This window comes from Lissotriton helveticus, chromosome 11 (assembly GCF_964261635.1).
Source record: "Lissotriton helveticus chromosome 11, aLisHel1.1, whole genome shotgun sequence".
NCBI classification, from domain to species: Eukaryota; Metazoa; Chordata; class Amphibia; order Caudata; family Salamandridae; genus Lissotriton; species Lissotriton helveticus.
In genome coordinates, this window is record NC_136072.1 from 1050956788 (window position 1) to 1050972913 (window position 16126).

The window sequence follows — 16126 nt, forward strand, 5'->3', positions numbered from 1 at the left end:
CCCATGATGGCAACAGCATGCAGTTGGCTTCTACTGGCTCTTGAGCCACCTGCATCAACAGCAGTGTGTGAGTGAAGTGCCGCAAATGTATCTACAATAACTGAAGTCAATTAACAATGCATAACTAAAGGCTAGTGCATTTGTATTGACTAGGAGAGGCAAGAGAGACAGCCTGCATATAGGATCCAAACTATAGATAATCAACTATAGAAATGCTCCTCCAACATTCTCAGTGCAGGACAACATACAATATAAAGGGTGTGATGAGAGTAGGCCCACAAGATTTCATCCAGCTAGAGTACTGACATAATAGCAGTGGATGAACTTTAGCAACTGCCTCCCACACATTGCTGCCTGGACTTGTAAAGTATATATTACTCTACCCAATATAAGCAAACTGATCACAAACAAGCTAATCTGACTTTTGAAACTAGATGAACAGGTTGCATAGCAAACAGGGACACTAAAAAAGCAAGAGGTCAGTCAATATGACAACTGTGGAGGGCAACAAACATGATAAAGATGTCAACGAACTACTTAAAGTAATTAACAAAAACCTATACAGTATTGATGGCAAGATTGACTCCCTAATGATTAGGGTTGAACATAGGCCATTGATAATGGAGCGGCTCAACAAACAAGCTGACACACTGAGGAGAATAGTCTTGAATTAGACAATGATAATACAGTGACAATTTAGCAGCAATTGAGAGAACCGTTGAAGCAGCTAGGCTAAAAAATTAAGACTTGGCAGCATGATCCAGCAGGAAAAATACATGCATTGCGAGAGTTCCAGAATCCACCAACAGTTGCAGAATGGAAGTTTGTGGAAAACATGCTCATTGAACACCTTGGAAAAGATAGCTTCTCACCAGTATTTATAGTTAAGCTTGCCCACCGGTCTTTGGTCTGTAGCCCCAAGCTGATTCCTGAAGTTTCTCAGAGTTCCATTATAGCATACATCCTGAATTACAGGTCAATTAAGTCAATCAATCAGGATTTATAAAGCGCAGCTAATCACCCGAGAGGGTATCCAGGTCCCGGAAGCTTATTCTAACAGCCAAGTCTTGAGGGCCAGTAGGAATACCAGAAGCGAGGTGATGGTCTGGAGTTGATTGGGAGGCTGTTCAATGTCTTTGCTGCAATGTGGGAGAAGAAGCCTCCTCCAATTATGTTTTGGTAGATGCATGAAGTATGGGCAAGTGAAAGGGAAGCAGTGTGTAGTCTTCTTGACGCTTGATGGAAGTTCAGGTGGTGGCTAATGTAGTGTGGGTCCTTGGTTGTGAAGAGCCTTGTGTACGTGGGTAAGCAGCTTTGATTGGCATCTCTCCTGTATGGGTAGCCAGTGGAGTTGTCTGAGGTAGGGTGTTATGTGGGTTTGTCAGGGAAGGCCGAGGATGAGTCTGGCTGCGGTGTTCTGTATGGTCTGAAGTCTCTGTAGGTGGTGTGCAGCAATTCCTACGTACAGGGCGTTGCCGTAGTCCTTAATCCAGTTGGCTGGTGATGAAGGCCTGTGTCACTGTGCATGTCGTGTGTAGGGGTAGCCATTTGAAGATCTTACGTGGTGTACGTGAGGACGCAGGCAGAGGAGACATTGTTAATCTGTGATTTCATGGTGAGCTTGTTGTCAATGATGATTCCGAGGTTTCTGGTGTGGTCGGAGGGAGTGGGTGCGGGTCCTAGGTCTGATGACCACCAGGAGTTGTTTCATGTGTTGCTGTTGAAGATCAGAATTTCCATCTTGTCTGTGTTCAGCTGCAGGCAGTTGTTTTTCATCCAGTCAGTGACTCTTGTCATGCATCTGTGGAAGTTGGTTCTGGTGGTGGTGGTGGTGGTGGTGGGGTCATTGGTAAGAGAGAGGTGGAGTTTAGTGTTGTCTGTGTCGGAAATTATGTTGGGACCGTGGGATCTGACTATGTTGGCCTGCTGGGTCATATAAGTGTTGAAGTGCTTAGGGCTGAGGAATGAGCCCTGGGGGATATCGTAGGTGATCTTCTTTAGTTCAGAGGTGAAAGGTGGATTCATTTGAGTGCTTCCCTTTGGATGCCGATGTGGTGTAGTCTTTCGATCAGCCTGTTGTGGGATACAGTGTTGAAGGCTGCCGAGAGGTCGAGAAGGGTCAGAGCTGCTGTTTCTCCTTGGTCAAGGAGGGTTTGGATGTTGTCGGTGGCTGCAATCAGGGCAGTTTTGGTGCGGTGATTGCTGCGGAAGCTGCATTGGGAGGAGTTGAGTAGCTGGTTATGCTCCGGGTGTGTCATGTTGATGATCTTTTCCAGTACCTTTGCTGGGAATGGGAGCAGGGAGATTCGTCTGTAGGTTTTGAGTTCGCTGGGGTCAGTGGAGGGTTTTTTGAGGAGTGGTCTGACTTTGGCGTGCTTCCAGGTGTGAGGAAATGTTGCAGTGGTGACATAGGTTTTGGGCAGGGTGGTCAGCTCCTGGCCAATCCTTTGGTTTCCCAGGTTGAAGATGCGGTGCGGGAATGGGTCTGAGGAAGCTCTCAAGTGGATGGATTACATGTTAGAGGTGGTGTCCTGGGTAAACAAGAGGTTACAGGTGGTCAATCTGTGGTTTGTGTCGGCTGTGAACCAAGATAGTCACCATTCTCAAACTCACATATGAGGAAAGAGACCTGGAATATTCAGGGGCCCGAATATCCCTCTTTCCAGATTTCACAATTGCCATGCAGGAAACGCGCCACACCTTCACCACCGTTAAGATGAAGCTACACACTCTCAGACTTTCCTACGCAATGCTCTTCCTATCAAAGCTCAAAATCACATGGAACAAATAAACACAGATATTTTGAGATGTTCAGGCCATGCACATTTACCTGAGCAAGATCGGGGAAGGAGGTGTGATGCCATCCTCAGGTGAAGTATTGGAAATGAAAGTTGACTAAATTATGGTATTGTACCATATGATTTTACAATGATGTCTGAATGGTAATCATACATATTAACAGTCAGGTTCATTCTCTAAATTAACTATTGCAAATCTTGCATCCATGTGCAGTGTGAAATATTCCAAAGAGATGACTCTAAATATTTGTCCCGCATATGGACCTAATGAGCGTCCATAGATGTTAGTGCTAATGGAGGTTTTGATAGTTTGGTTTGATGGTTAGCAGATTTTAAATACGGCGGAAGTCACAGCAGCAGGAAGAAGATTTGGTGATCGCTACTCCGGTCTTTCATGGCAAGAGCCTTAACAGTGCAATATATACATTCTAATTTCATAAGCTTATGGTTCTATATTTGTTCATGAGAAATTCACATCAGTTTGGGGGTGGCAGTGAGTGGAGAGGGCCAGTTACAGGGAACACAAGGTAGCGAAGCAGCAATGACAAATGATATTGAAACTTACAGGACAGACACTACACTGAACATCTAGCAAACACTTCAAGAGAGACAAAATACCATCCTTCAAGCTCTCTCATAAACAAAGCAAAAAAGACGAGGTGACATCGGTCCACAGACCCCGATCAGAGCCTCCAGTGCTTTTTACAAAGGTACCTGTGGTGCTTCCTAAGACATTGTCAGCTTACTAAACATTGTTGGCTTACTAAGACAACAGTACTTCCATTGACGTCCGTGAAACCGTCAAAGAGATCAGCTACGATATTGCAGCAGCGACCACCACAGTGGAAACCAGCACCTCACCTTCGACAGCCACTTTGTTGACAATCCCATCGGTATTATTGTCGATGGAGATATTGACGATGAAGAGACTGGTGCAGTTGACAAAGCCCTAAAAAATTCCATGAAGTACTTAGAAGGGTGTTTCTGTGCCATTCCCATTGAGTCCTGCATCGCCAAGCAAGGTGGGACCTCTAGCACCAAGTTAGCTTTAGGACATTGATGATGAAGGGTCTTTTGGTGCTGCCTGTAGCCCCCGCTGACTGTATGTTAAATAGCAAGAGGAGGATGAGGAATACATGAAGGGTGAATACTCATTTCCACCTTGAACATACTCACAGGTGATTAGAATCGTTCAGTACTTTGAAGATTATGAGTCTTATGAACAGGAATACCACGATGAGCTGATGGAGGTGGTGTTCCACGATCATTTGTTACAAATTTAAGCATTCGTTAAATATTTGTGTCCCCAGTTTACTACAAAAAGGTTTCCAGAGCTTTTAAAAACAAAATCACCAAAGCAATCATATTTTCCACTTTATTTGGCAGTTCTGTAGCCATGCCCATCTACTCCTTGTACACCACATATTTTGCCGTCACTTCAAATCCCTCCACCAAGTCCTGTATTATCTGCAGTGGGTGATGACTTTTATTCCAGTGATGATTGTGAGAAAGAAGTAGTAACAGATGATCTAAATCTAGATTCAGAGATGTATGATTACTTACCACCTGTTTCCCCGCCAGCTACTCTGCCAGCAGGAGAATCACCCCTAGATGATATCAGAGGTTTTTATGCTCTTTTAGAACGAGTATCTAGAAAAACTGATTTACCAATAAAGCAATCAAGTTGTTTTTATGATTCCAATAAACCCACTCATAAATCTGTTAAAGCTATTCTTATAGTGGATTTAATTTGGAATGAAAGTGTAAATGTAAATGTCATGAGAAACACGGCAAAAATCTCTGCAGCTGTCCCTCGTCTGGACAAAAAATATAAGGCTCAGGATGATTTACCTACGGGTCTAATAGGTCAACTTCTAGCTAATTCCATAGTATTGCAGGCTGCCCAAACGAGATAACTAAACCCAACTACTTCTAGTACCCCACCACCTGACAGAGAGGGAAGGAAGGGGCCTAAACAATATTGGTAAAAGGTTCTCTGCCATGACCGTAACTGTCCCCAGAATAAACAAAGCTAGATGGTGTGGCAGGACTTTCTTCTTCTGTGCCAGTAAACTTTGGAACTCTTTGCCTCTAACTTTGCACTCCCAATCCAACCTGCTGCAGTTTAGATAGCAGCTAATAACCTGGCTTTTTGCTGAATCACTCAGTCAATCTTGGTGACCTGCTCTCTCTTTGCTGACCTTCTGGTAATAAACCGCCAGCGCTAAGACACCTTCAGGTAATTGTGCGCTATGCAAAATAAATTTACATTACATTACAGCAGCTATGGTAAGGGCGGCCAACTCATTGATGATACCTGCTCATTACCGCTGGCAAATATGGTTGGACATTAGCACATATTTGTACCTTTTGCCAGAGGACTAAGAGAGCTGAGGCAAAGAACAACCTGTGTGAAGGAGAGTGAGCCTTGCCTACAACAGTAGACTGTGCCATGGAAATAACATCTATAGGGTTCAGGCAGCTTACATGTGCTGCATTTCTCTGAGCCCGATATCGAAGAAGCTTTTTTTAACTTTTGTGGAAAAGAGCTTGCGTTCAATCATAACTGACACCGATACGCCAGGATCATTTAGCATTCTATAGCAGAGACGCCAGCCCTTTCATGAAGCCACAGGCTGAGTTCAATATACATTTAAAGATGAAGATTAGTCCTTGATTTATCAGCCCTATCAACCTCCTCAAAAGACCTGCCTGCAACAATATACATCACAGCAGGGCTTTATCACCAGTTGCTTACATGAAGCAAGCTCCTCGAAGAAAAGAAGGGATCTTAGAGTAAGCAATCTATCAGAAGACCGTGATGTGATGGAAGCACTGACCACAATATTTTACCGCTCAAACAAAGTGGGAGGAAGAATCGCCAATTATCACAGGCATTGCAAGTGTGTAATTACAGACTGTTTGGTCTTGGACCTCAGAACATACATTTACACTTTATAATATATCCAAAGACCCCCACATACACCACCATTAAGCACATCCCATCTACTCCTTCGTCTGTAACCTTTAGAGATTCTGATCATGTTACACAAAGGAACTATTGAGCAAGTGCTCTTTGTCCAGCAAAAATACTGGTTTCTACCTCTGCTTTTTTTAATAAAGAAACAATCTGAAGAATAGAGCACAATTCTTCATCATCAACAACTAAACAAATACCTCAGAAAAAAATAATTTAGCATGTCACACTCCCACACTCCTTGATCCTTCATCTTCTTAATCATGGAAACTACATGATATTATTAGATCTCTAAGATGCGTATTTTCACATCGCTATACATCCAAAACACCGCAAATATTTAAGTTTGATGTGGCTTGTCACGATAAACAATTCAAAGTTCTCCCATTTGGCCTCACATCTGCCCCTCATATTTTTACAAAATGTCTTGCTCAAGAGGCCACATATCTGAGAAAAAAAGATCACCATGTTTTCCCTACCTTGATGACTAGCTAGTAAAAGCTTCTTCTTATCAAGCAGCTAAAAACCTGATGGAGCCTTGTCTGTGTCTTTTCAGAAATGTTGGTCTTACTGTCAATAGAGTCAAAATGTCCCTCAAATGGTGCAGTAAGGTAACATTCCTTGGAGCCATGCTGAATACTTCAAAACATAATGCTTATCCAACACTAAAAAGGTGTGCAAAAGTAATGGACCTTGCCAACAAATTGTTAAAAAGACAGTTTCGAAAGATGGCTCGGGAGTACAGATATACTGAGAACATTATCTATGTTCTCTCTATTTATCAAGACGTAATCTATCCTTGAGGAGTGATGATTTTTCTTACAGTGAAATGTAAACCCATCTACACTCCCCATCTTGGCTCTCCATAGATCTGCTAGATTAATGTTAGATAGTAAATTTTTCATAACCATACGAGACCGGGGGGACTCTTTAATGTGACTCGCATTGGATCTATCCTTTACTGGATCCAGTCTAATATTAAAATCCCCCCCTATGACTAAGGGTAGATTTACTATAATTAAATTGTCCCGAAGTTTTACCAAAAAGAACGGGTCGTCTATGTGCGCAAGTCATCACCTCTCCCTCGAAGTCTAGCTGGGCGATGATCCATCTACCTGTTTGGTCTGTCTGAGCTGATTTTATTGTGCAAGTAATCCCTTTTTTCAGCAGAATTGTGACCCCGCGAATATTTGATGATTGCTGGGAGTGGCTATAACATTGTATCCATGAGATTTTTGAAAAGATAGATTCGGACTCCATCCTATTTAAGTGAGTTTCTTGCAGCAAACATACCTGTGCAGTAGACATCTCTAAATATTTAAATATCAATCTTTGTCTCCTAGGACATCTCAGACCATTAAGGTTCCAGGAAATAAATTGAATATTACGGCCCCCCTTCATTTTACCTTTCCACAACTTGAAAACCTTTTACCGAGGTCTTGGTGGAATACTCTACTTAAACTAAGAAAAAGAAAGACGATTTTACTTAACCTATGAGATGAGAAATATTTTTTACCTATTTTGCCCCCACCCTGTGCCCCCCAACCCAGTGCTCCCCCGGCCCCCATCCCTACCCTCACCAACCCAAACCCTCTGTGCCCCCTAGTGCCCCAACCACCTTGAGGAACCCTACCTTCTAATAGGCAAAAGCCTATTTGGACACATCACCCTCAAGGCAATAAAAATTATATTTGAAAAAAAACTACTGTGTTTGGCGGTGGGATACTTGATTGTTAAAATGACCTCAACTGCTCTCCCCCTACAACCCTCCCTGCTTCTCAAGTTGAATTTTTGTTATAAGGGTATCTACTTCATTGGTCGTCCTGATCATGTGCATGTGGTTGTTCCACATAATTTGCAGCGTGGCGGGGAACCGCAGTTGGGCCTTTGCCCCTAAGCTGTTTAATTCTGCCAGTCTTTTACCCAGTTCCCATTGCCTCTCCGCCATTATGTGGGAGATATCAGATCTGATGGAGAACGAAAAGAGATAACTGAAAAGGAAGAGAGTCTAACCCCCTCTCTTAGAGCTGCGGAAAGAATCTGCTCTTTGATTGAATATGATAAAAAGTCGACCAGAATTTTCCACGGTTTCTGGCTGCCCGGGTTCCTTCTAAACGGGTCTCTGTGAACCCTCTGAATTTCACGTACTAAGTCCACATTAGGAAGACTCTAAAGAACCGTGCCCTTCAATAATGACGTAAAAAACCCTTTTATATCCTCTCCCTCTATTGCTTCTGGGATGTTTAAAAATTTCAGATAAATTTTCTTTGAATGATTCTCCAATCTTTCAAAGGTCATCCTTAAGCTCCTTATTTTGAATTAATAATTTCTCCAACTGAAAACAGGTAGACTCAATAGCACTCTTCATATCAGGGATTTCCTCTTCAATAACCTCAGTCCTTGTGATGACATCTTCTAGTTTGTTAGCCAGGATTTCACATGAAGAACCAATAACCGCCTTCTTTGCCTCGGAGACTGAGAACCTATTTGCTGACTCCGCTTGGTTTGCTTCTGAGACAGTAAATCTATTTGCCATCTCTTCTTTCAGGGCTAGGAGAATGTCTGCCAAGGAGTGGGAATTTGGTACAGAGGAACTCTGAGTTATCGAGAGCGTTCTCATTACATGGTACACAAGAACCACTAAAACTGCTGGAATCTTCTGTCTGCCCCATACATGGCTCTTCAGGGGGATCCATCCTCTGATCTGGGACTACTTTTACATCAGCCCCCTTCTGTAGACTGAGTACTGAATATCTGTTAGAAAGAGTGATGGTCGGGTGCACCTCCAACCCTGGAGTAGTTGTTACAATGACCTCAGTAGACTCCGCTAAATCAGCATCTGCGTTCAACAAAGTGGCTTTTTCCTGAGTGCCTGAACGCTTCTACGGCCTCAATAGAGACAATGGAGGCAGAGGTAAACTCTGAATTAGAACCGGGCATGGCTTTGGATGGCCCCTCTACACCAGATTGAAGAGTAGGCTGCGACTGCGCTTTTGTTGAAGAAAGGGACATGACCCGATAAAAGGTTTTCAGTGATGGAGTGAATTTAGATTTAGTAGCAGCCGCTTTCTTGTCTCGTGCTTTTGCCTTGCCTCTTTGCAGTTTGGTTTTTACTGGGGTTACTGGTGACCTGTTTTACTGAGGTTTTTATTTCTGCCACTGGGGGAGATACACGCTGCGATAAAATAGGTTGTATTATCAAGTTATTTGACGCGAAATGTGCAGCCCTTGCCCTCAGTAAATATCTGGTCAACTTAGGGGGGATATTCCCTCTTGAGGAGCAGTCCCCTTCTCCATGCAGTACGAGGAAGCCTTTCTTGAAATCGAGCGTGGAACACTGCTGCCAAATTTATCTGCTGTAGTGCCAGAAAGTAGTTTCCCCCCTAAAGAGGAGCATTCGAACTGATTAATTACCAAAGAAGTCCTCCCTGATGTCGTGCATCAGGCCCCAGCCTTCCCTACCTGCTCTAAGGAGAGAACGGAAACCTTCAACCTGTATGCTTTCCCTGGCGCTCCACACACCAGCAGGGGAAGAAGCTCACTACGCCTCCATTCACTTGCTGCAATCCCCCACTTCCAGCCAGAGCTCCGTATGCCCAGGCTGAGCTCACTAACACCAACACCGACGCCGCCACAGCCAAAGAGACGTGGGAGGACTAGAGCGCCAACTGCCACAACCCCTGCCTGAATCGGTGAGGGTGGGTCCCCGCTTGCGAACACCATGTAGAGCCGCGCTAAAGCACCTGCCACCGCGGTCTGAGACTGAACAGCACAAAAGTAGAACTTATTAGTTAATCCAAGGTCAGAAACCCGATATTTTTTTCTTTTTAAAAAGGATATATTTCCCAATGATTGCAGGGTGCAGGAGACGCTAGAAGAGGTTGTCAAAGCCTCGTACTCCCACCGCCATTACGAGCCTGAGGAGGTACGCCCGCGGCCGTCATGTTCCTCGATCCCTCCCAGTAGGTAGTGATGTACCTCCAATTAAAATCATGGCACGAGGCGGAAGCTCGGGAAACAGTAGGTAACTGGGAACTTGAGTACTTATTTCAAGATGTCCGCCAGAGGAAGAAAGAAATATCTTTGTGGTACACTAGCCTATTAGAAGCGGAAGATCATGGGGTCCCTCCCCAGTCATCAGTTTGGAACTCCTCCCCACTTACCCACAATATAGGAAGCTTTTTTGAAACCTCCCTCAAGCTATTGTAGAAATTCATAAAGCCTGCTAGGTTAAAGAAAAATCACTTTTTTGTATTGAATAGGCTTTATTACACCCCGGCCAAAATAGCCAAATTTGCACCTGTTCCGGCTCCAGTATGCCCGAGATGTTCCCTCAGTAAGGCGGACGATATTCACATGTTTTTCGAATATGTGGAACTAGCTCTATTTTGGAAAAATGTGGGGGACTCTTTGAAATCCATGTTTCAAATGCATCTAAAGATTGATCTCCATCTGGTGATTTTCGGTATATATAGCCATGTAAAAAGGTCGGTGTCACAGCCACATATGGGCCTGCTTCTTTACCTTGTGATCTTGGCAAGGAGGGAGATCTGCATTAAATGGAAGGATCTGGCTCCCCCCACCAGAGAAAGCTGGCTGAAAGCGGCATTGCGCATGGCTAGTCTAGACAAAGAGGGCGCATCGGATTTCCAAGATAACATCTGGTGTCCCCTGTAAATTTGGGGTCGCCGCCTGCGCTTGATAACCTAACAAGCCGTTAAAACACCTTGGTTTTATGGTTCGTCCTATGATTACACCAGTCCTCGGGGTCAAGAGGAAGGCCACGGTGGGCCAGACCAATGCAGTGAGTCGAGGGGCGCCCAGTTAAAGCATAAGTCGACTTGCAAAAACTGCTAGTCTTTTGGTGAGATGAGGACAAAAAAAAAAGACCGTTTCTGTTCACCTGTCTCCAAATCACTATTGAGGATGAGATCCTCAAGCATTCCTTTGATCCCGTTTTGCCACCTGTGAATGCGGCATCTGCAAGAAAAGCTGGACATGCGGTGGTTTCACATCCAGGGTTCCTTAGGCGATATTGTGAACATCACTCCAATAATTAAATCGATTTTTCCAGGTGGACTTTGCATATCTGTCCCCTAGAACTGAAAGCTGTGCCATTAGCTCTCTGACGTTTTGGCCTTGAATCAGGGGCTCTTCGATACTTGTGGGCACGGATAATACAATAAAAATGCATTATATCAACATACAAAGCAGCATAAAATTCCAACTATTGTCTATAGAAGCACAAATAATTTGGAAATGGCCATGACAGCATCACATCACACTAACAGTAGAGCATGTGCCAGGACACTCTAAGCAGGGTGACAAAACTGCCATGACTGAGAGTTAAATTGTCAACTAGTATATGACTTCTCCACTCATTGTGGCAGGCCAAAGGTGGATCTATTCACAACTGCCCAGAACTGGAAATGCCAATTTTACACACGTTGGCATCCATAACCAGGGTCGTGGGTGAATGTGCTTTCATTAGCATGGTCAGGAATCTTTGTCTATGCGTTTCTCCCAACACAAATGGTTCCAAAGGTTCAGAACCAAGATGAAGAGGGATGCAGGCAAAATCATACTAATAGCCCCAACATGGCCCAGACCGCACTGGTTGACAGAGCTACTTCTCCCAATGGGACAACCAGAGTTCTTAAAATTGTCAGCTCCTGAACACAATGAATACTCACATCTAGATATACCAGAGTTTTGCAAAAAGAACTTAGCTGGAGGCAGGGCAGAAACAACAAACAGAACTTAGAAATGTAAATGAAAACTATTCTGTTTAGGGTGTGTTAAAGTACCCTTACCAGCTATAACACGTTTTATGAGATCTTCCTACAAGCCCTGTGGTCAAATAGAATTGTGATGGAATTCTTAGGACATCTTTTTAGAGCTTGTCCTCCATTGAAGCATCCACCAACTCCTTTGTAATAAAATATAGTACTTTGCCAGGTGAAGAATCCTTTTGAAATCATTCATCAATCCAGACTGAACTATCATTCCTGGAAAACAGCTTTGCTGTTAGTATTACCATCTGCAAGAAGAGTGAATGAACGACAGGCGATTACCATTAAGGAGCGCCATATGCTGTTTAGGGATAACTGGGTTATATTAAGAACAAACCCTTGATTAATTCCAAGGGTACCATCTTTGTTTCACTTAAATGACCCTGGTTTCAAAATTCTAACTCGAACAATGTAGGGGAAAGTGCGCTTCACACTCTTGAGTTAAGAAGGTGCTTGAAATGTTATACAGACAGCACTAACACATTTAGAAAGACAGATCATCTATTGGTAGCCTATGTTACCTTTTGTAAAGATCTCTCTCCTTCAAAATATAGCACAGTCCGCTGGATCTCTGTGGCTATTGTATTTTGTCCTTGCAAAGCAGGAAGACCACTGGAAAGTAAAGTGAAAGCATACTGTACAGGAAGTGGGTCCACTTGTTCTGTTCTATTCACAGGTGTGTCAAGGAAAGACCTTTGTAGGGCAGCAACGTGGAAGAATAGATACATGTGAAACTGCACAACAATGAATTGCTCTTCACGCTGTACTAGAAAATTTAGAATATGGTAGCCACAGAGGCATTGGTACTCGCAAACATTTTGCCAGAAACGTTATCATATATGTATTGTAGTATTGTATTGTATGTTGCTCTTGTATAGCGCAACTGCCACCCTACGGGTATCCTGGTGCTTCTTGAAAAAAACCTGATGAGATGAAAACGGCATATAGAAGGCTGGGTAGTGGGCGCCAAGGTCTCAGACTTTAGCAAAGAGCCAGGTCTTTAGGCTCTTTCTAAAACCTATCAGAGAGTCGGCTTGCCTGATGTTCTGGGGCAGCTCATTCCACAGTCGGGACGCTACTGTGCAGAAAGCCCTGCCTCCCATCCTAGATCTCTTGAATCTGGTGGTTGTTGCCAGGCTTAGACTGGAAGAATGAAGAGACCTGGTGGGCTTATACCATGTGAATCTTTCCTGCATGGGCAGGGGGCCCATGCTGTGTAGCGCTCTATAGACGATGCACAGAGATTTGAATGTGACTCTGTCCCTTACGTGCAACCAGTGAAGGTCTCTCAAAGCCATCGTAGTAGAGAAGCTGCGTGGTCTATTGAGTGCCAGCTAACGACTGGACTCTCTGCAGTCCCTGCTAGATGTATAAAGGGGCACCTAGATATAGGGAGTTACAGTAATCCAGTCTGGCCAGGATTATACTCCTTACCACCAGAGGTCTGGTCTCATCAGGTAGGAGAGGAAGAATCTGTCTAAGTGCTTTTAGCAAGCCAAAGCAGACACTAATTGTTTTGTTTGTTTGTGATACCGTTTGCAGGTTTTCATCAAACAAAACTCCCAGATTGCGCACGGTCTTAACTGGAACGCAGAGATCGGCCCCTGGGGAGAACCTAAGCTCGCACGGTATTTGCTGATTCAGTTTAGCCGCCGAGCAGTAAACTACCTCCGTTTTCCCCTCATTAAGTTGGAGGGAGTTTGCACTAAGCCAGCCAGAGACCCGACACATGCATTCCTGGAATGTGTCCAACGACACCGCATGTTTCCCTATGTACACTATTGCTGTAAGATATCTTTAAAACTAAAGGTGTTCAGAATGTTAAGCGATGCAGGATACCCTAGTTACTTCCTTTCTTTACTTCAATTAACCTTTGAATATATACCTGCCTGTTTATTTAACATCTTATTTATGCTAGTGAAGAGTGGAGTAAACAGCAGCCTAGTTCTGCTGTTGATCAGGAGGCTGCATGTAAAAGTCATGTGGCCCCCGGGCTATATTTGGGTATTGCTGCTCTGAGGCGAGTAGTGTTCAGGGTGCCGCAATTTGATTGGCTTAAGCTTAGTTGTTTTCAGATTACATTAATGAGATAATAAAGCGAATTTTGTCAGCCATTGCACGCTATGTTTAGCATAGAACTGCTTTCTGAATTTTACTGTAGGGCTCGACGATGGGGAATGATTCAATGGATATGAACCTATAAAAAACATACAAATACTAAAGAACTACAGTTGCAGATAAGTAACTTTTTTTTCCATTCAGATAAATAACTTATATCTTCAAACTCATAAGTAGATCAAATCTGTGTTATGGCTTCATATGTAACTAAAAACAGAGTGAGTTGAAATGTTGCACTCTTTTTGTGAAATTACAGACCGAGATTAAGCATAAGTGAAAGGATGCTGGCCTTGCCCCAAAAGGCACAGATGCAGGTGTTACAAGACTAGACACTAAAAGTATTTGGATGATCTGTGAAAGTTAGGGAGAGCGATTGCATTTGGAAACATGGACCATCATGTGCATCAAAGTGAATTAATGTCTACCTGCTTGGTTTAACTGAATATTCTTTTTAGGTGGAGTACGATCTGAGCAACAGCACCAAGGGTAATCTTCAAATCCTGAGCACTGACCGCATTGAACAGAGTGCAATCCCCAAATGCCTGGCCTGGTACCCTCCAATTACTAAGGAGAGTTTCATTGTAACTTCCAATGACCAGTTCAAAATGAAGCTTTACAATGCTACTACCAAAATGTGCAGGTACAGTACCAATGAGAGAGTGAGTGAGTGCAGAAAAAATGTGAAGAGCCCACAAATGCTGTGCAAGCAGTCTTGGGGCAATAACTGGAATATATAGGCAGCAGCTAGAAAAGGAATTGCCTTGTTTTCACAGTACTGAATGAATGGTAGCATCACTTACACTGCGTACTTCATAGTGGACTGCATATTCCTACTGTTTTTAATTATCTTAAATTTAGTAGCTACTTCATTGGCTCTTCTGGATCTATTTGATGATTTGGTAGCAACCTTTGAATGAACTACAGGTTAGTCGACTACTTGCCCCAACGTTTGGTCCCAATTGTTATCTTAATGTGCTCAACAATGGGTATGACTCTGGATGGGAATGGACTCAGTAGAGAATGTAGGTGTGACTTAAGGAACTTCGGAGTGGGGACGACTCTTTTGTTGAACATCGTGGGGTGTGACAAGATTAGTACATTTTAAGTAGGTGGCTGTATACACGTCTTATGTCACATAAATATTGTATGCGCCAGGGTTGATTTGAAGCATGTTGAATATTTAATGATTTTAATCATTTATACCATGCATGTTCCAAGGCTCAGTTAGTCAAGACTCAGAAAAGGCCCGTTTAACGAGTATGGCTCAGGAGAATGGGATTGTGTCATGGGATAGAATCTGGGCCTGATTGTCCAAAAATATTGTAAATCTACTCCTGTAAATTTGTATCTACCTTTGTGATAGATTCATTTTTGGGGGGAATTTTCTCAGAAATTCCTTGAAATCCTAAGAATCTGTGACAACTGAAGCTTTCCTAGTGTATCCATATGCATAAGCCAGAGTAAATACTTAGCAACAATGCATTTGCTAGGTTTTGTGGGTGTTCGCCAATGCTGCATGACATTCCCACCCAGGAACACTTAGCAGCCAAGTTACTTTAACCTAATGTTTCACCGGAGTAGAATATTATTACACTACTGTGAAGTAATATTACGTGGGAGTAAATTGATTTAGGATTGCAGATTCTTTCAGGGAATACTTAAAAAACAAATTGCTATCATATCCCATCTTAAATTATTCTTGGGAAAATCAGTTGAACACCATAGAAGAATGATCTCTGAAGTATTCAAACTTATGCACAGTGAATCTTCCTAGTTGTGCTTCACAAAGCATTTTCAGCACATCATATTACACAACGAAGCCTATTCACAAACGTAAACTTTTACATGTTAGTAAATCTTACATACTGTTACATTTTGTAGTAATTTTACTACTTCTGGTAATTTGGTGTTTCGAATTATAGAATCGAATTCGGAAGGTTATGCTTGTCGTGCAGTTAATTGGGAGAGTAAAACAAGTGCAACAGTGGTGAAAATATGACAATGGCGCAAGTGCTTGTGATGTTAGAGTATATAATGATAACGCAGAAGCCCAGGTGCATTGTGGTATTTCAAGCCTTAAAAATACGTCTAAGATTCCTGGTTACTGGTTTTTCGAATTTCCTTTGATATTCTTAGGGCGTCGCGAGTGACATAGTGAGCAATTGTGAAATTGTGAGATTACATTAAAAGCATTACAATTTGTTACTTTGGAAAATAGTACTTGTCCGGAAAATAAAATGAAAAGCAATTTCATTCACAGCGAACAATGTCTTTCAGAGGAGTCCTGCTATAGAAGGGTTGTCCAATCCTCACTTCTATTTAGTCCTGTGTGGATGGTGTCGAACTGAATTATGGTTTTCAATTCTTCTCTGTTCAGGAGTTGTCCCAAGTTGCCTCCTCTTTGTGGCTACTAGACCGCTTTTAAGATTGTCCATTTGATG

The 16126-nt window shown here is 42.9% G+C and overlaps 1 protein-coding gene across 1 annotated transcript in view; it reads left to right on the forward strand.

Annotated features, from left to right (window-relative positions):
- CFAP251 (cilia and flagella associated protein 251) overlaps positions 1-16126 on the forward strand; it is a 591575-nt gene that overhangs the window by 351177 nt on the left and 224272 nt on the right. Inside the window, exon 15 of the mRNA XM_078667546.1 lies at positions 14141-14325. Within this exon, the coding sequence (XP_078523672.1) occupies positions 14141-14325 (185 nt within the window). The remainder of the gene's footprint in view (positions 1-14140; positions 14326-16126) is intronic.